General features: G+C 46.1%; 1 protein-coding gene across 2 annotated transcripts in view; it reads right to left on the bottom strand.

Moving 5' to 3' along the window:
- Positions 1 to 18,430, bottom strand: part of LOC144695589 (guanylate-binding protein 1-like) — a 30,518-nt gene extending 12,088 nt beyond the window's left edge. The window contains exons 1-5 of one of the 2 annotated variants that reach the window (XM_078566481.1): positions 18,367 to 18,430; positions 16,543 to 16,735; positions 11,676 to 11,803; positions 5,919 to 6,028; positions 529 to 725 (exon numbers count right to left, since the gene is read on the bottom strand). In XM_078566481.1, coding sequence (XP_078422607.1) covers positions 529 to 725; positions 5,919 to 6,028; positions 11,676 to 11,803; positions 16,543 to 16,726 — 619 coding nt within the window. In that variant the 5' untranslated portion in view covers positions 16,727 to 16,735; positions 18,367 to 18,430. Of the gene's footprint in view, positions 1 to 528; positions 726 to 5,918; positions 6,029 to 6,344; positions 6,516 to 11,675; positions 11,804 to 16,542; positions 16,736 to 18,366 lie in introns of those variants that run through there. The other variant, XM_078566482.1, reaches the window with a different exon arrangement.
- Positions 18,431 to 20,273: the final 1,843 nt, after the last annotated feature.

Raw genomic sequence — 20,273 nt, 5'->3', positions numbered from 1 at the left:
GTGAAGGGAAGATGTGTTTGGTGGTGGCGTCATGCTGGAGTTGGCAGAAATGTCGGAGGCTGGTGGGGTGAAAAGTGAGGGCCACGAGGACCCTATCATGGTTCTGGGAGGGAGAGAAAGGTGTGAGGGCAGAGGTGCAGGAGATGGGTCGGACTTAGGGTAATTAGTAACAGAACTGGAGGGGAGATGAGGAGAATATTCTTTACACCATGAGTTTTTATGTTTTGGAATGCAGTGTCTAAAAGGTTGAGGGATGCAGATTCGATCAAAAGGGAATTGGATAACTATTTGAAGTGGAGATATTTTCAGGTCTCTGGAAATAGGAAAGAGGAAGTGGAACTTAGTTGGAGAGCTCAGTCACAGAAGCAGCATAGGCATGATGGGCTGATTGGTCTCTTCCTGAGCTGTGTCATTCTAGAAGTGTTTTGGCCCAGAGTGGAAAGTACTGGTGATAACACAATAGCATAAAGTCTAACACATGGTCTCACATGGGTGAAAGATATTGGATATTTGTAGTTGTGCAATTACCTTTTTTGAGTTGAAGCCCATAGTTTAAATAGTCATCTGCCGTGACATCCTGACCATCGATTTTCAGTTCCAGGGTGAAATCCCGCACTGCCCAAACAAAGGCCGGAGAGATCTTCAATAAGTCTAGCTCTTCATCATCATCATCATCTCCTCCATTGGACTTCACCTTGATGAGCTCCGTCAGATTGGAAATAAAACTACATTCTGTTAAGGAAATGACTGACTACAGTCTTTTGCACCAGACAATTACTTTAAAACACTGTAGGTGATGGTTGCCGACAAATAGTTGTTGTTGAAATAACAAGTCGGCTCAGAGATCGGGCGCCTGTTATTCCAAGGGAGCAAATTCCAGAAAGTGGAACAAATCTGATCGGGAGGAACTTGGTGGAGCTTCAGGGGGTGAAAGGTCTGCAGTTGGGAAAGGGAAGATTCAGGTGAACTGACTGAAGAGGAGGTGGAGCCGACAGAGCAGCTGAGAGACAAAGATTGCCACCCCGTGCCCACTTACCTACGCCAAATTGGTTCGGCGCCTGTCTCACCTGACCTTCCGACTTTGGGTGGGCAAGATCCAGGCAGTGCGCCTGTCTCTGAAGTCCAGCATCGCAACCCAGCACCGTTGAATTGAAGGAGGACATGACCTCTTTTTTACAGCACTAGCCGCCAAGGTAAGTGGATAGGATTTGTGTGGGGTGCGTTTTCGGACATCGGGAATGGTTGGTCATTCTGGGGGGGGTGTCATACATCAGGAGGGGGTGGGGGAGTCAGACACTTGGGAGGGGGTGGGGGTTGGACGTTCGGGGCGTTGGGGGGGCTGGGAGATGTCGAACTTCGAGGGGGGGCTGGGGGCATGGGAAATTCGGTGGGGGGTTTCAGACATCGGGAGGGGGTTGAGCTGGTCGGACATCAGGGGAGGCTGGGGGTGTCAAACATCAGGATGAGGTGGAGGGTCGGACATTCTGGGGGTTGAGGGGGGGGGGTCAGGCATGGGGGTTTGGGTGGGGTTGGACTTGGAATGGGTGAGTGTCTAGTTGTGCCTCAGGGGTGGGGGGTAGGGGTTTCGGGTTGGGCCTGTGGGTTGGGGAGCTCGGTGCCTCAGGGGTAGGGGGTGAGAGTCGGGCCCCCAGGGAAGCTTGGGGGCTTGGGTGAGGGGTTCTGTGGGCGGAGTCCCGTGGGGGTTTTGGGGCTGGGGGCATACCATGATGGGGGGTGGTTAGTCAGGGTTGGGGGAAGCCCCTGGGGGGATTGGGGGCTTATGGCGAGTCCTGTGCAGGACTGGGGGCTAGGGAGGGATCAGATATTCAGGAGGGGATGCGGTGGCTGGACATTCGGGAGGGAATGGGGCAGGGTCCAACATTCAAGAGGGGGTTGAGGGGGGTCGGACATTAAGGAGCAGGTGGGGAGTCTGGGTCTTTACAACAGCTACCCTGATGTTAGAAAAGGATTTAATTCTAACTTTTTTTTGGGTAACTATGGTTATTGGGAATCATCCAAGGTTTGCGATTGAAACCGCATTTTCGGATGGTTCCAGGAGTAGGGCAATTGCCCAGAGGAAGTTTGCACTTCTGGGCAACTGCCGTGCAAACCCTTACCAGTGCAGTTCCGAGAGGGATTCCCCAGTGCATCTTTCCTACACCCCCCGCAATCTGATGCTGGGGAGCCCAGAAGTTACAGCCTAACAGGAGAAACTGACCAGACACAAGGTAGAGCTAAAGGGAGATCCAAATACTGAAACATAGAAACAAATCAAGAGGAAAGAAAGGAACCACCATGTCTGTCAACTTAGAGCAACAAAATATACAAACACCAAACACGAAGGAGGAACCTACAAAGATTCCAGATGATCAAAAGGGGTGAACTGCATGATTGTAACCACAAACTACATCATCTATTGGATTATTAAAATTTTAGGGCAAGGAGAAAAAGTGATATGAGAAAAACCCTCTCCATGCAGCAAGTAGTTAGGATCTGGAATGCACTGTCTGGGAGTGTGGGGGAGACAGGATCAATCGAGTGGTTAGGTTCTGGAATGCACTGTCTGAGAGTGTGGTGGAGACAGGGTCAGTCGAGTGGTTAGGATCTGGAATGCACTGTCTGAGAGTGTGGTGGAGACAGGGTCAATCGAGTGGTTAGGATCTAGAATGCACTGTCTGAGAGTGTGGTGGAGACAGGGTCAATCGAGTGATTAGGGTCTGGAATGCACTGTCTGAGAGTGTGGTGAAGACAGGGCCAATCGAGTGGTTAGGATCTGGAACTCACTGTCTGAGAGTGTGGTGGAGACAGGGTCAATCGAGTGGTTAGGGTCTGGAATGCACTGCCTGAGAGTGTGGTGGAGACAGGGTCAATCGAGTGGTTAGGATCTGGAACTCACTGTCCAAGAGTGTGGTGGAGACAGGGTCAATTGAGTGGTCAGGATCTGGAACTCACTGTCTGAGAGTGTGGTGGAGACAGGGTCAATCGAGTAGTTAGGGTCTGGAATGCACTGCCTGAGAGTGTGGTGGAGACAGGGTCAATCAAGAGGTTAGGATCTGGAATGCACTGTCCGAGGGTGTGGTGGAGACAGGATCAATCGATTGGTTAGGATCTGGAATGCACTGTCTGAGTGTGGTGGAGGCAGGGTCAATCGAGTGGTTAGGATCTGGAATGCACTGTCTGAGAGTGTGGTGGAGACAGGGTCAATCGAGTGGTTCGGGTCTGGAATGCACTGTCTGAGAGTGTGGTGGAGACAGGGTCAATCAAGTGGTTAGGGTCTGGAATGCACTGTCTGAGAGTGTGGTGGAGACAGGGTCAATCGAGTGGTTAGGGTCTGGAATGCACTGTCTGAGAGTGTGGTGGAGACAGGGTCAATCGAGTGGATAGGATCTGGAATGCACTGTCTGAGAGTGTGGTGGAGACAGGGCCAATCGGGTGGTTAGGATCTGTAATGCACGTCTGAGAGTGTGGTGGAGACAGGGTCAATCGAGTGGTTAGGATCTGGAACTCACTGTCTGAGAGTGTGGTGGAGACAGGGTCAATCGAGTGGTTCGGGTCTGGAATGCACTGTCTGAGAGTGTGGTGGAGACAGGGTCAATCGAATGGTTAGGATCTGGAGTCCACTGTCTGAGAGTGTGGTGGAGACAGGGCCAATCGAGTGGTTAGGATCTGTAATGCACGTCTGAGAGTGTGGTCGAGACAGGGTCAATTGAGTGGTTAGGATCTGGAATGCACTGCCTGAGAGTGTGGTGGAGACAGGGTCAATCGAGTGGTTCGGGTCTGGAATGCACTGTCTGAGAGTGTGGTGGAGACAGGGTCAATCGAGTGGTTAGGATCTGGAATGCACTGTCTGAGAGTGTGGTGGAGACAAGGTCAATCGAGTGGTTAGGATCTGGAACTCACTGTCCAAGAGTGTGGTGGAGACAGGGTCAATTGAGTAGTTAGGGTCTGGAATGCACTGCCTGAGAGTGTGGTGGAGACAGGGTCAATCAAGAGGTTAGGATCTGGAATGCACTGTCTGAGAGTGTGGTGGAGACAGGGTCAATCGAGTAGTTAGGGTCTGGAATGCACTGCCTGAGAGTGTGGTGGAGACAGGGTCAATCAAGAGGTTAGGATCTGGAATGCACTGTCCGAGGGTGTGGTGGAGACAGGATCAATTGAGTGGTTAGGATCTGGAATGCACTGTCTGAGTGTGGTGGAGGCAGGGTCAATCGAGTGGTTAGGATCTGGAATGCACTGTCTGAGAGTGTGGTGGAGACAGGGTCAATTGAGTGGTTCGGGTCTGGAATGCACTGTCTGAGAGTGTGGTGGAGACAGGGTCAATCGAGTGGTTAGGGTCTGGAATGCACTGCCTGAGAGTGTGGTGGAGACAGGGTCAATCGAGTGGTTAGGATCTGGAATGCACTGTCTGAGAGTGTGGTGGAGACAGGGCCAATCGAGTGGTTAGGATCTGTAATGCACGTCTGAGAGTGTGGTGGAGACAGGGTCAATCGAGTGGTTAGTATCTGGAACTCACTGTCTGAGAGTGTGGTGGAGACAGGATCAATCGAGTGGTTAGGTTCTGGAATGCACTGTCTGAGAGTGTGGTGGAGACAGGGTCAATCGAGTGGTTAGGGTCTGGAATGCACTGTCTGAGAGTGTGGTGGAGACAGGGTCAATCGAGTGGTTAGGGTCTGGAATGCACTGTCTGAGAGTGTGGTGAAGACAGGGCCAATCTAGTGGTTAGGATCTGGAACTCACTGTCTGAGAGTGTGGTGGAGACAGGGTCAATCGAGTGGTTAGGATCTGGAACTCACTGTCTGAGAGTGTGGTGGAGACAGGGTCAATCGAGTAGTTAGGGTCTGGAATGCACTGCCTGAGAGTGTGGTGGAGACAGGGTCAATCGAGTGGTTAGGATCTGGAGTGCACTGTCTGAGAGTGTGGTGGAGACAGGGCCAATCGAGTGGTTAGGATCTGTAATGCACGTCTGAGAGTGTGGTGGAGACAGGGTCAATCGAGTGGTTAGGATCTGGAATGCACTGCCTGAGAGTGTGGGGGAGACAGGGTCAATAGAGTGGTTAGGATCTGGAATGCACTGCCTGAGAGTGTGGTGGAGACTGGGTCAATCGAGTGGTTAGGATCTGGAATGCACTGTCTGAGAGTGTGGTGGAGACAGGGTCAATCGAGTGGTTCGGGTCTGGAATGCACTGTCTGAGAGTGTGGTGGAGACAGGGTCAATCGAGTGGTTAGGATCTGGAATGCACTGTCTGAGAGTGTGGTGGAGACAAGGTCAATCGAGTGGTTAGGGTCTGGAATGCACTGTCTGAGAGTGTGGTGGAGGCAGGGTCAATTGCCCAGGGTTCAAAAGGCAATTATACTGTTATCTGAAAAGGAAGAATGTGCAGGATTATGTGGAGAAGGTGGGGAGTGGAACTGGGTGATTTGCTCCTTTGGAGAACCACGAATGGCCTCCTTCAGTGCTGTAGCAGTTGTGTGAAGTAGCATACTTCTCATTCACAAATCCAACTTCCAAATGCCCCAAGGTCAGGACACTCTTTGACATTTACTGTAAATTACGAGGTTGACATTTCCCTTTAACTTTTGCCATCGATTGTTGTCATGCAGTTATAGGCACAAGCCACTAGCTGGCCCAAATTTATTAAGTCTCTCTCCTAACTCCATCACTGGGGAGGAATGTTACTGACCTGATCCACAGGGAGTCGGTCAGTCCGAAAGTTGAGGAGTAACCCACAGTTCAGATTGCCTCCCACACTGTGGAGCTTTAAGCTTTGCCTTTCCCACTCATCTTCTTATCTTGTTTCTCCCTTAAATGCATTGACACTTTTTATCTCTACCGCTCCACATGTTAGTGAGTTTCTCATTCTCGCCACTTTCTGAATGATGACGTTTCTCCTGAAAGTTAGAACAAGATAAAAAGATACTGGAGTTTCTCCACCGCATACTGGTCAATGGTTCCCATGCTGTTGTACACAAACGTGCTGCTCAGGAGCACGGCCAGAGAGAAGATCCAGCAGTCGTTCTTCTGATCACCCTGTTGGACACGAACATAATGAGAAACACACCATTCATCTCACTGTCAATAACATGAAGAACTGTACAAACAGGAATGAAAAACATGCATTTCTATAGCACCTTTCACAACCTCAGGGTGTCCCAAACGCACCTTACAGCTAAATGTAGTCACTGTTGTAATGTGGGAAACATGGTGGCTAAATTGTGCACAGCAAGATCTCACAGGCAGCAATGTTGGAGATGACTAGATAATCTGCATTATTGATATTGGTTAAGGGAGAAATTTTGGCCTAGGTCACCAGGGAAATAGTGGCCACAGGATCCTTTAAGTCTACCTGAGAGGGCAGGTGCAGCCTCAGTTTAAGATCGCATCCGAAAGATAGCATGTGCGACAGTGCAGCACTCCCTCAGTACGGCACTGGAGTGTCAGCCTGGATTACTGTTGGTTCCTTGTCATTAGTTTAGTTGGACTCATGGATCCGGGTAGCATGCTTGCTTCGGGATGCTCGAGCTGGTATCATAGACAGAGCAGGTCAGTAGACAGTTCTTATGTAGAACACATTCTATTTACTTACAAAGGAACTCAGCAGCTACACTTGTGTGCCTGTCTCCACATTACAGATTCTTACTCTAGGCTACTAACTACAGACTACAGACTACTGAGGTAGCCCGCGCTACTCTGTCATTGGATAATAAGATCATGCGATCTTCTATTATAACATTCTCCTTAAAGGTATATTACACATTAGATTACCACATTCCTTCCCCTTTACTCAGAAATACATTTTACAATTACAATTACAATTACAATTCTTCTCAAAATATCAAATTATCTACACAGATAAGTAATTTACAAATTCAGTCTTTCTGGGGCTTTTCTTATGCGTATAGAACTCCTCAGCTCTACAGCTTCAGATGTTCTGTCAGGAACTTCCTTTCTTGGTGTTGTCCGAACATCAGGTTCTTTGGTGGGCACCTGCAAATCTGTTTCCTCAATTCTTGCAGATACAGCCGATCCTTCAAACACATCTGTACTTAGTTGAGTTCTTTTTATAGGAGACGTTGACACAGTCATAAACATTGGAGGAATCATTTCCTGATACTTTGTTTCTCTCCTCCTTATATGACTCGGTCTTCTACTTTCACATGGTAAGAAAGAGGTCCAGTCTCTGCACATATTTCACCTGATAACTACGTAGGTCCTTCACCAAATGTTTCACATATAACACCTCTCCTACGGTGAACTTTCTGTCAGGACAATGCCAATCATGTACAATTTTCTGACTTCCCTGGCTCCTTTCCAACTAAATTTGGCGTTACTAAGCTCAATCTCATTCTGAGATGGCGATTCATTGACAATTCTGCAAGTGTGGCACCTGCTGTCGTATGAGGGGTGGTTCTAAAGTGGAAAAGGAAATGTGCTAACTTGGTCACTCTGGAGTCTCCAGTTAATTTCTTCATATCAGTTTTGAATATTTGAGCTGCTCGCTCAGCCAGTCCATTCAAAGGAGGGTGGTATGGTGAAGTTTTTACATGAGTGATACCGTTGAGGCTGATAAACCATTGAAACTCAGAACTCGTAAATGCCGTGCCGTTATCTGGTACGACCACTTCTGGTAGTCCGTTGATGGCGAAACTTTGGCATGGCTTGGCTATTGTAGCCAAAGATGTTGGTGACTTTACCTCATATCTGTCCATCCATTTTGAGTGAGCATCAACAATAAGGAGAAACATTGTTCCCATATAAGGTCCCATATAGTCAATATGCAATTGCACCCATGGCCTTCCTGGCCACTACCATAGGTGTAACGGAGCTGTTGGAGGTAACTTTTGCACTTGCTGACACTGCATGCAACTTTTCATTAAACTCCCGATTTCTCCATCCATCCCAAGCCACCATAGATAGCTGTGTGCTATGGTCTTCATTCGGGAAATACCTGGATGTGCACTCTGCAATTCAGTTAACAAAGGCTTTTGCCCTTTTGGAGAAACAATCACTCGAGCCCCCCACAATAAGATATCATCCTGGCTGGTTATCTCATATCTTCTGTGAAAATACCGTTTCATTTTGTCAGATTCCTGTTCTTGTGACCAACCGTGAAGACCTTGTTCTCAAACTTTGGATAAGGTTGGGTCTCGACTTGTCCGGTCTCTAATCTGTCACATACCGGTGATGAATCCAAGAAAATCAATAATAAAACAAGTTCTTGAGCAGCTGGAACATCCTCATCATTTTCTTTAAAGGCAAATGACTAAGTGCACCAGTGTTTGCAATCCTGAGCCTGTGGATGAAAGTGTACTCATACACTGCCAGGATCAATGCCCATCTCTGTATTCTTGCTGAGTCTATGGGTGGTATAGCCTTGTCCTTGCTGAACAATCCTAGCAAAGGCTTTGTGGTCCAAAACAATAGTAAAATGACGACCGCGTACACACTGGTGACATTTCTTGACACCAAAGATGATTCTCAAGCCTTCTTTTTCTATCTATGAGTCTCCCTTTTCCATTGTGTTGAGTGTTCTTGATACTTATCCAATAGGCCTTTCTGAGCCATCATCCATTCGATGGGAGAGTACTGCTCCCACTCCATAAGGAGATGTCTCACATGTCAAAACTAACTCGTTTCTTTGGTCAAAATGTACTCATAGGGTGGATGAGTGTAACAGTTGTCTCACCTTTGTGAAAGCGTCTTTCTGTGGTGTTTGCCAAGACTAACAATGGTTTTTCTTGAGTAGGTAATACAGCGATGCCAGTTCTGTCGACAAATTAGGCAAAAAGCGTCCATAGTAATTGATCATCCCCAGGTATGAGCTCAAAGGGGTGTTCCTTGGCGCTGGGGTCTCTCTAACGGCTCTCACTTTTTCTTCAGCCAGGCTAGGCCCTGTGAATCTACCCTGTGACCTAAATAGGTTACCTCTTTCGCTTGGAAGGTGCATTTTTGTTTCTTTAAGCACACTCCCACCTGTGAAAAACGCTTCAAAACTGTCCGAGTTTGCCAAATGCTCCTTTTCGGTGAGTCCTGTCACTAGAACGTCATCTAAATAATCTACAACATGAGACAGTCCCTGCAGTAAACTTTCCATTGTTCTCTGGAATATGGCACATGCAGACATTACACCAAAAGGCAAATGGGTGTATTGGTACAACCCTGTGTGTGTACTGATTGTGACAAACTTCTGGGAGGCCTTCTCTAATTCCAATTGTTGATAAGCATGGCTCATATCAAGCATCGTGTAGGCGGTTCCACCTGCCAGCTTAGCAAACAGGTTCTTCAATTTTTGGTATAGGATGTCTGTCCAACTTCGTCACTTTATTGACAGTCAATTTGTAGTCTCCACAAATTCTAACACTTTTGTCAGACTTAAGTATGGGGACTACTGGTGCTGCCCATTCCGAGAACTGCACACGTTGTAATATTCCAAGTTTCCCAAATCTATCCAATTCGGCATCTACCTTTTCCCACATAGCATAAGACATTGGTCTTGCCTTCATAAATCGGAGGGGGTAGAGTATGGAACAACATGAATGTTTGCTTGTAGCCCATGGATCTTCCTGAGTTCATCTTGGAAAACTGAGGTGTATTTTTATAAGAGCTCAGGTAGCCACTGGCTCCCAGTTGGAAGGTCTTAGCCCAATCCAATTTAATTTCTTTCAGCCAGTTTCATCCAAGGAGGTTTGGCCCCTCTCCTGCTACCACCATCAAGGGTAATTTTACTGATTGACTTCCGTACTGCACAGTAACCCTGTTTTTGCCTTTAATCTTGGTGTCTTCTCCTGCGTAAGTTTTCAATTTGACATCTATTTCTTTCAAATTTAATTTACATTCCCCATGATTCAGCTATTTGAAGGTATACTCATCTATCACCATAGTGGAAGCTGCTGTATCCACCTCCATTCTGATAGCTCTATCATTCACCCTCACTGTTACATAGATTGGTTCTGTTCTTCCTACCTTTAAATTATGCAATGAATAAATATCTGAATCCGTTACTTTAGGCTCTCCTATGTTATGAATCTCATGGGGTTTTTTCTTTTGATTGAAAGTCTGCCTGATTCTATCCTCACAATGTCTCAAGAGGTGTCCGTTTCGATTACAGTAAACACATTCAATTTTTTTTAACCTTCCATTCAGTACAAGGTTATCTGCTTCCACCTGTTAACATTATTCCATGTTTTTGCTGCTCAGTCATTTCTTTTTATTTGTCTGAAAGCTGTGGCTGTTTCCTGCTTCTCGTCAGAGCTGTGCAATTTCACGCCCTTTTTAGCAGGGGTTCCCCACCCAACGTGGAGGACCGAGATAGATAGGTTCTTGATTGGTAAGGGGATCAAAGGTTACAGGGAGAAGGCGGGAGAATGGGGTTGAGAAACTTATCAGCCATGATTGAATGGCAGAGCAGACTCGATGGGCCGAATGGCCTAATTTCTGCTCCTATGTCTTATGGTCTTACGGCGCCATTTTGCGCTTCCTGTATGGCTTTAGAGTTCCTCACTGTGCTTTCCATGGCCAGTAATATTTCCAGGTGCCTTCCGAAATCCAAACTTGTTTCAGAGAGTAATCTCTTCTGAATCGAATCTTTATTTACACCGCACACCAAACGCTCTCTAAGCATTTCATTTATAGATGTACCAGACTCACAATACCCTGTTAACTGTTTCAGACTTGCCACATAATAAGCATCTGTCTCCCATGGGGCTCTCGTTCTTGAATTAAAATTGAACAGTTGCATCAGTACCGAGGGTTTGGGCTGGTAATGATTCTTCACAAGGTTCACTAAATCATCAAAACTTTTCCAATCCGGGGCACGGGGTGCCATTAAACTTTGGATCAATCCATAAACCTTACTCCCACACGCAGATAAGAGAATCGCGAGCCTCTCCTCCTCCCCTACAATGTCATTAACTTGGAAAAAGAACGTGAGGCGTTCAACGTAATGAAACCAATTGTCCACCATTGGGTCAAAAGGATCAACTCTTCCAAACTGCGGCATACTTTGAGGGGACTGTGTCGACGATTAGGACAGAAAATCTATTTACAATTATCGTGTGAGGTACGGCCCGATTTCGGTTCACTCGATTTCCTTCCTCACTTTTTCTTGCTTTTTTTTCTCATCTTTCCTTGTTTTTTTCTTGCTTTCTCACCTTGTCGCCAGTTTGTTGGACCCTTGTCACGAGTTCAGTTAGACTGATGGATCCAGGTTACACGCTTGTTTCGGGATGAGCAAGTTGGTACCATAGACAGAGCAGATCAGTAGACAATTCTTATGTAGCACACATTCTATTTCTTTACAAAGGAACTCAGCAGCTACACTTGTGTGCTTTCAACTCAAACCCTGTCTCTACATTACAGAATCTTACTCTAGACTACTAACTCCAGGCTACAGACCACTGAGGTAGCCCACGCTACTCTGTCATTGGATAATAAGATCATGCGATCTTCTATTATAACATTCTTCTTAAAGGTATAATACACATCAGATTACCACAATTATATCCTTGAGCACCTTTACATTACAATGCATGCAGGCACATATCACAACAAAAAGAGTGTTACTCACTGAGCCAAGACTGACACCTGTGTCAGGTGGATGTGTAGATATAGTTACCTCATCACCTCACTTAGTTCACCAGTTAAAAGCTTTTGAATGGAAATGATGAAATCTCCTTACTTTCTCAATATCACCCAGATCTTCTGTATCCAGGAGCACCAAGCAGTGATTGTGCTTCTTAGGATGAGGCATACACCACATCCAGATCCCTTTGGTGTGGGATTGGACAGTAGATCCGAGAGAGAAACCTGGTACCACAATTACAATCACAAAGATTAATTGACAGGTTGGGAGATTCTCAACCATTTAGAATGAATGGTCCTGTACAGTGTCACTAACTACAAACTACCTGTCTCACTTGCTGCCAACATTTATTTTTCTCCACATCGGAAAATGAATGTCATGTTAAACCAGACTCAGCCACCTCACACATCATAGGAACAGGAGAAGGCCATTCAGCCCATCGAGCCTGCTCTGCTATTTTAACAGATCATGGCTGATCATCTACCTCAACATCACTTCCCCTCACTATCTCCATATCCCTCGATGTCATTAGTATCCAGAAATCTATGGGTTTCTGTCTTGAACATACTCAATGACTGAGCTTCCACAATCCTCTGGGATAAAGAATTCCAAAGATTCACCATCCTCTGAGTGAAGAAATTCCTCCTCATCTCAGTCCTAAATGGCCTGCCCCTTATTCTGAGATGATGTCCCCTGGTTTTAGACTCACCAGCCAGGGGAAACTTCTTATTTACATCCACCCTGTCACGTCCTGTAAGAATTTTGTACATTTCAATGAGGTCACCTCTCATTCTTGGAAACTCTAGGGAATACAGACCCCAATCTCTCCTCATAAAATAATCCTGCCATCCCAGGGATTAATCTGGTGAAACCCCTTGCACTCCCTCTATGGCAAGTATATCCCTCCTTAGATAAAGGGACCAAAACTGTACACAACACTCCAGGTGAGGTCTCACCAAGGCTCTATACAACTGCAGCTTCTTTACTCCTAAATTTATTTATCATCACAGCACACCACAGAAGCAGGGTGGGTTGGGGTGGGGGTGGGGGGGTTGGGGGTGGGGGCTGGGGGGTGGGTAGAGGGGGGCGTAATGGCAGGGGCATGGGAAGGAGAAAGTGTTAAAGGGACCGTGGTGTTCATGAAAAAGAGTTGTTATTGAACCAGATTTGCAAACACACCGTGTGGTGAGGTGAATGGTTTCATTAGTCCTACTGTGATGTGACAATGATAAGAGAGAGATTCTCTCCTATATTGGCTAGCAACTTTTTCATGGATGCATCATTAGTGTTGGATTCGTTAATGTATTTGGGTTAAACTCCTCTATGCATTATGGGAACTTCATGGCCAGCTTTTGCTGCGGCCAGTTACTGCCCCATCCGTTTAGGCTTGATCATTAGTAAAGTAATGGAAGGGGTCATCAACAGAGCTATCAAGCGACACTTGCTTAGCAATAATCTGTTCACTGGGTTCCACCAGGGCCACTCAGCTCCTGACCTCATTACAGCCTTGGTTCAAACATGAACAAAAGAGCTGAACTCCCGAGGTGAGGTGAGGGTGACTGTCCTTGACATCAAGGCAGCATTTGACTGAGTGTGGCATCAAGGAGCCCTAGCAAAACTGGACTCAATGGGAATCAGGGAAAAACTCTCCGCTGGTTGGATTCATACCGAGCACAAAGGAAGATGGTTGTGGTTTTGGAGGTCAGTCATCTCAGCTCCAGGACATCACTGCAGGAGTTCCTCAGGATGGTGTCCTCGGCCCAACCATCTTCAGCTGCTTCGTTGATGACCTTCCTTCCATCATAAGGTCAGAAGTGGGGATGTTCGCTGATGATTGCACAATGTTCAACACCATTCGCGACTCCCCAGATACTAAAGCAGTCCATTTCCAAATGAAGCAAGACATGGACAATATCCAAGTTTGGGCTGAAACGTGGCAAGTAACATTTGCGCCGCTCAAGTGTCAGGCAATGACCATCTCCAACAAGAAAGAATCCAACCATCGCCCCTTGATGTTTAATGGCATTACCATCACTGAATCCCCCACTATCAACATCCTGGGGGTTACCATTGGCCAGAAACTGAACTGGACTAGCCATATAAATACTGTGGCTACAAGAGCAGGTCAGAGGCTAGGAATCATGCAACGAGTAACTCACCTCCTGACTCCCCAAAGCCTGTCCACCATCTACAAGGCACAAGCCAGGAGTGTGATGGAATACTCCCCACTTGCCTGGATGAGTGCAGCTCCCACAGCACTCAGGGAGCTTGACACCATCCAGGACAAAGCAGCCCACTTGATTGGCACCACTTCCACAAACATTCACTCCCTCCACCACCAACGCACAGTAGCAGCAGTGTGCACCATCTACAAGATGTACTGCAGGAATTCACCAAGCCTCCTTCGACTGCACCTTCCAAACCCACGACCACTACCACCTAGACAGTCAAGGGCAGCAGATAGATGGGAACACCTCCAAGTCACTCACCATTTCAAGAAGGCAGCTCACCACCATCTTCTCAAGGGCAACTAGGGATGAGCAATAAATGTTGGCCCAGCCGGCAACGCCCACATCCCATGAATGAATAAAAAACCATGTTTAGAAGAGGGAGGAGTGATTTGATTGAAGCATACAAGATCCTGAAAAGCCTTGACAAGGTGAACGTGGAAAGGATGTATCATATTGTGGATAAGTCCAGGACTAGGAGGCATTGTTTTAAATTTAGGGATTGCCCTTTTAGGACAGAGATGAGGAGAATTTTTTTTCTCTCAGAGGGTTGTGCGACTTTGGAACTCTCTGCCTCAGAAGGCAGTGGAGGCGGGGTCATTGAATATTTTTAAGGCAGAGGCAGACAGATTCTTGTTAGGCAAGGGAATCAAAAGTTATCAGAGGTAGATGGGAATGTGGAACTTCAGTCATGATCTTATTGAATGGTGGAGCAGGCTTGAGGGGCCGAATGGTCTACTTCTGCTCCTATTTCGTATTGAACTCACAGGACAGGAGGAAAGGTGAGTTGACATGGAGGTTAAAACCATCGAGGGTGAGAAGTCACTCAGTGCAGAGGCTGAGGGGGGAAAGCAGTGATGATGATCTCAGTAGGAATCTTGGTACTTTTTTTTATTCGTTCATGGGATATGGGCATCACTGGCTAGACCAGCATTAATTGCCCGTCCCTAATTACCCTTGTTCAGGGGCATTTTAAGAGTCAACCACACTGCTGTGGGTCAGATCAGACCAGGTAAGGACAGCAGATTTAGTGAACCAGATGGGATTATACAACAATCAGCAATGGTTTCGTAGTCATCATCAGACTTTGAATTGCAGATTTTCATTGAATTCAAATTCCTCCATCGAACTCCAGTACCTCGTCAATGTAGCTGTTTCTTAACTACTGAGTAGATTCGAAACCGGATTCCCAGAGCATTACCCTGGGTCTCTGGAGTACCACTATGCCACCACCTGCACTCTTGTAGAGATCCAGGGCATTGAAGAAGAGGCTAGAGAGGTGTAACAAGCTGAGCTCCTCAAAAGCAGAGGATGCAAGAGGAGCAGAGGAAGAAACCACAGAGACAATTCATTATGGGGATGTGAGAATCGCTGGCAAGCCTGGAATTTATTGCGCCTCAGCGGTTGGCTAGGCCACTTCAGAGGGTAGCTAAGAAGCAGCTACATTGGCGAGGTACTGGAGTCATGTGGACATCAGATAGTGTAAGGGCAGAAGAGTTCCTGAAGGACATTGCTGATCCAATTGGGATTTTACGATAATCTGACAGCCGGAGATTGTCCAGTGAAATCAGAGGGTCAAGTAGAAATGGAGGAGCAGAGACGGCCGAGGTTTGATCAAGGAGTCCTCTGGAGGTGCCTCAGGTTAATATTGTGCTCCAGTGGATTTGGCATATTGACAGAGAGCTAAGGCCTGAGGACCAAGAGCAGTGAACACCAGGAAACCGTTGCAGGATGAAAAGTAAATCACCGGGATCAGTGCAAAAAATCCCAGCAGTTCCACCTCTATTATCCAGAATTCTAACTACATTTAAGATACAGGCAACATTTGGTGGAAATGAGGCCCACAAATGCTGAAATATCAGCTTCCAAGTGGGAATCAATTACATTCAGGGAAACATCACCTTGAATCCCACAAAATCTATCCATTCGTTGATTTTTTTAAAAATGTATTCTTTCATGGGATGTGGGCATCACTGGCAAGGCCAGCATTTGTTGCCCATCCCTAATTGCCCTTGAACTGAGTGACTTGCTCAGCCACTTCAGAATCAACCACATTGCTGTGGGGATGGAGTCACATGTAGGCCAGACCAGGTAAGGACGGCAGATTTCCTTCCCTAAAGGACATTAGTGAACCAGATGGGTTTTTACAACAATCGACAATAGTTTCATGGTCACCATTACTGAGGCTCGTTTTCAATTCCAGATTTAAGTAATTGAATTTAAATTCTACCAGATGCTGTGGTGGCATTCAAACCCACACCCCCAGAGCATTAGCCTGGGCTGCTGGATTACTAGTCTACTAATATGTAGACCACTTCACCACATCTTCGGCTGGAGCAGCCATGACCTTTACACTGTGGCAAGGTGAAACTCCAGAACCCCCACTCCTCCCCCATCAACACTGCCAGCAGGATCAGATTGCCCAGTCAAACTGCAAATGGCTCCCCCCATCACAATCACAGGGATCATAGCAAACGAGAGATGTCATACTGTTACAATTCTGGTGATAGAATGGGAACTGAAGAATTTTTGGATGCTGTAACCATACGTGATTGGTCAACAGCCTCACCACATGCCTAGGGGATCAATTTTGCCCATCAAGACTGAAGTGGAAGATCCCATGTTTATCTAGTATCCATTGAGCAGTTCACTAACTCACTGTACCCTCTCCCTCACAACAGTCGCCTCTCAGATTGTCACCAAAAGCTCATCGAGTAACAGGCCATGAATCTCACCGTCAGTCTTTCCTGCCAATCTGTTCATCAAGTAGGACTTCCCAGTCCTGTAAAATCCCACGACAGATACAACCACCACCGTCTCATTAATATTGGAGAGAAGTTGCAGGGCTTCCTCATTGATCACCAGTTTCCCCTTCTGGGTGTTTTCAATCAGACACTGCATGTAGGTGTCAGAATTCATTTTAACAACCTGAAATAATAAAAATGCTGCAGTTACTTGGCGCTCTTCATCGAACATATCGACCGATAAAGAAGTTTCTAAAAAGCTGCCCTAATTGTTCTCACCTCCAAGACAGTGTCACACTGACACAAATCAGAACAGGAAGATCCCAGTTTCAATCCCCACTCAGTACTGAGACAGCTAGTCTCAACCAAAGCAGCGATGGGGGCTTGGCTTATTCTCCAGGCTGTGTTTAAACAGATTCAATGTCCAATTCACACAGCCTAAGGCTTCATTAGCTCCAGTGCTCTGCTTGCTGATCTCTCAAACTCTACCCAATATATTCTGTGCCTAATCTAAAGATAAGCAGCTTACATTGTTCCCACACACAAAGTCTTAGCTCCCTACAGATCCTCTGTCCACGGCAAACCTTCAGCACACTTTGGGAGGAAGAGGTAATGAAATTAGCCAGGGTCCTTACTCTTGACAAAAACAAAAATACCTGGAAAAACTCAGCAAGTCTGGCAGCATCTGCGGAGAGGAACACAGTTAACGTTTCGAGTCCGAATGACCCTTCAACAGAACTAAGTAAAAATAGAAGAGAGGTGAAATATAAGCTGGTTTAAGGGGGGGCTGGGACAAGTAGAGCTGGATAGAGGGCCAGCGATAGGTGGAGATAACCAAAAGATGTCACAGACAAAAGGACAAAGAGGTGTTGAAGGTGGTGATATTATCTAAGGAATGTGCTAATTAAGGGTAGAAAGCAGGACAAGCAAGGTACAGATAGAAACAAAAAGCTAAAAGCTACTGCGGATGCTGGAAATCCAAAACAAAAACAGAATTACCTGGAAAAACTCAGCAGGTCTGGCAGCATCGGTGGAGAAGAAATCAGTTAACCTTTCGAGTCTTCATGACCCTTCGGCAGAACAGCCCTAGTGGGGGTGGGGTGGGGTGAAGGAATCGAAAAAGGCTAAAAGGTAGACATAAAACAATGGATGGAAATACATTTAAAAATAATGGAAATAGGTGGGAAAAGAAAAATCTATATAAATTATTGGAAAAAAACAAAAAGGAGGGGGAAGAAACGGAAAGGGCGTGGGGATGGAGGAGAGAGTTCATGACTCGAAACGTTAACTGTGCTCCCTTTCACAGATGCTGCCAGACCTGCTGAGTTTTTCCAGGTACTTTTGTTTTTGTTTTTGATTTCCAGCATCTGCAGTTTTTTGCTTTTATCTTAGTAAACAAGATGAGCTTTTGCAACAATCCACAATGATTTCATTTTACTGAGACTAATTTTATATTCCAGATTTGAAATTCCACTAGTTGCTGTGGTGGGATTTGGGCCCACGCCCTACAGGGTATTCACCCAGGATGCTTGATTACTAGGCCAATGGTGTTAACACTGCACCACCATCCCCCCACTGCTCCAGCTGCCTACATGTTAAAATGACTTCACTGGCTGTAAAAGCCCTTTTGACTGTGTATAAAAAAAGCTATAGAAATAGTTAATTATTTTTCTGTAAAGTGGGAGCAATTTATAATCCAGTTAGTAAAACTAATTTTCATTGTTTCAGCCCATGCCCAGTCTTGGTGCATGAAGGTAAACAGCACCAACAACTGAAACATTCTCGATCACCCCTTTTATTAAATTCACACATTACCTGCCTGCTGGAGCTGAAAAGAGAAGTTGCTTTCAATCCGACTACCACCGAGGAACTGTCTGCTGTTCCCGATAGGCTGAGTGGGAAGAAGTATTAAATGTACTCAAAATGAAAGTGAAAGGAGTTTTCATTAACCGACTATAAATTGCCCTGTTAGTCATTCTGTACAAACTGCAAAACAAATACCAGGTTTGCATGTCATCAGCACAGTGCAATTCGGGAGGGGCAGCTCGGGCCAGTTCCCAGAAGGAAAAATCCGACGAACTTGGAAATGACAGGTACTTCTCCGAACTGGTCTTGTGTACCTCCTTAAAACAGAAATCCGGTGCGAAGCCGTGCCAGCCATTTCCAAGATAAAAGCAAAATACTGCAGATGCTGGAAATCTGAAACACCAACAGAAAATGCTGGAAACCCTCAGCAGGTCTGACTGCAACTGTGGAGAGAGAAACAGACTTAACGTTTCTAGTCCGTACGACCCTTCTTCAGAGCTACAGAGCAGTAGAAATGTAATGGAATTTAAAACAAAAACAGAAATACCTGGAAAAACTCAGCAGGTCTGGCAGCATCGGCGGAGAAGAGTACAGTTGACGTTTCAAGTCCTCATGTCCCTTCAAATGTATCTGTTTTTGTTTTGGATTTCCAGCATCCGCAGTTTTTTGTTTTTATCTATGTAATGAAATTTATACTGTTTAAGGGAGTGGAGCAGGTGAAGCTGGATAGAAGGCCAGTGATAGGTGGGGGCAAAGGAGAGATTGCCAGAGATATCATGAACAAAAGGATAAAGGGAATGTTAATGGTAGTGATACTGGCTAAAGGAAGTGCTGATGGTGGCATTAAGGTAAGAAAGCAGAATGTGATAATAGCAGGACAAGGGTAAGCACTCTGGAAAGAACAACATGTAACAAGTGACAGATGGCCCTAGTGGGGGTGGGGTAGAGGAGGGGTTAGTGGTGGGGAGAAAAGGATAGAAAAAGGGGGGATTAAAAAAGAGGATAAAACGATGAATTATTCAATAAAAGTAAAAATAAATAAAAATAGAAATGAGTGGATAAAAAATAAAAATAAATTTTGAAGAAAGGGATTTAAAAAGGGGTGGGGATGGAGGAGAGAGTTCATGGTCTGAAGGCGTTGAACTCAATATTCAGTCCGGAAGGCTGTAAAGTGCCTAGTCGGAAGATGAGTTGCTGTTCCTCCCATTTGCGCTGGGCTTCACTGGAACAATGCAGCAGGCCAAGGACAGACATGTAGGCATGAGAGCAGGGTGGTGTGTTAAAATGGCAAGCGACAGGGAGGCCTGGACTTTGATCTTTGAAGCATGATAGGAATCAGATTAGCAAAGCAATGGAGCATCACAGAGTCAAAGCCAACACTCTAGTCTATTTGAGTCCAGTTGAACAAAACTCTGGAAATAAAAGGACTGGTACCAGTAAAAGTGGCCATGTGACTATTGGGTTGTCACATAAAAGCCAGTTAGTTCATTACTGTCCTGTTACTCCAACCTACTCCAACCTGGTTAACTCCCAACTAGCCTCTGTAATAGTTCAGGAAGACAGCCCATTACCATCTTCTCAGGGCAACTAGGGACGGGTAATAAATGACAGCACTGCCTATATCTGGAGAATTTATTACATTTCGAGGTCAGTGAGGATCCAGCAGTGCCACATCCATCAGACAAACATGCCTTCAGTGATGTGTCCCCTTTCACAGGCCACTGCCATGCACTAGTTATCTCCCCTTGCATCCGCAGGCACATCACTCCAAGAGCTGCTGGAGCCCATGAACCAGGGCCTCTGAGCCAGTTCGGAAGGCACATCCAAAGTCCCCCTACAAGTTCCATCACAGCGCTCACCCACACTCTCCACCAGTGCGTGGACACACACTTCAGTGGGACCTGGCTTTAGAATAT

This window comes from Cetorhinus maximus, chromosome 21 (assembly GCF_964194155.1).
Source record: "Cetorhinus maximus chromosome 21, sCetMax3.hap1.1, whole genome shotgun sequence".
NCBI classification, from domain to species: Eukaryota; Metazoa; Chordata; class Chondrichthyes; order Lamniformes; family Cetorhinidae; genus Cetorhinus; species Cetorhinus maximus.
The sequence above is the reverse complement of the archived record's forward strand: the minus strand, read 5'-3'. Positions and strand labels throughout refer to the sequence as shown.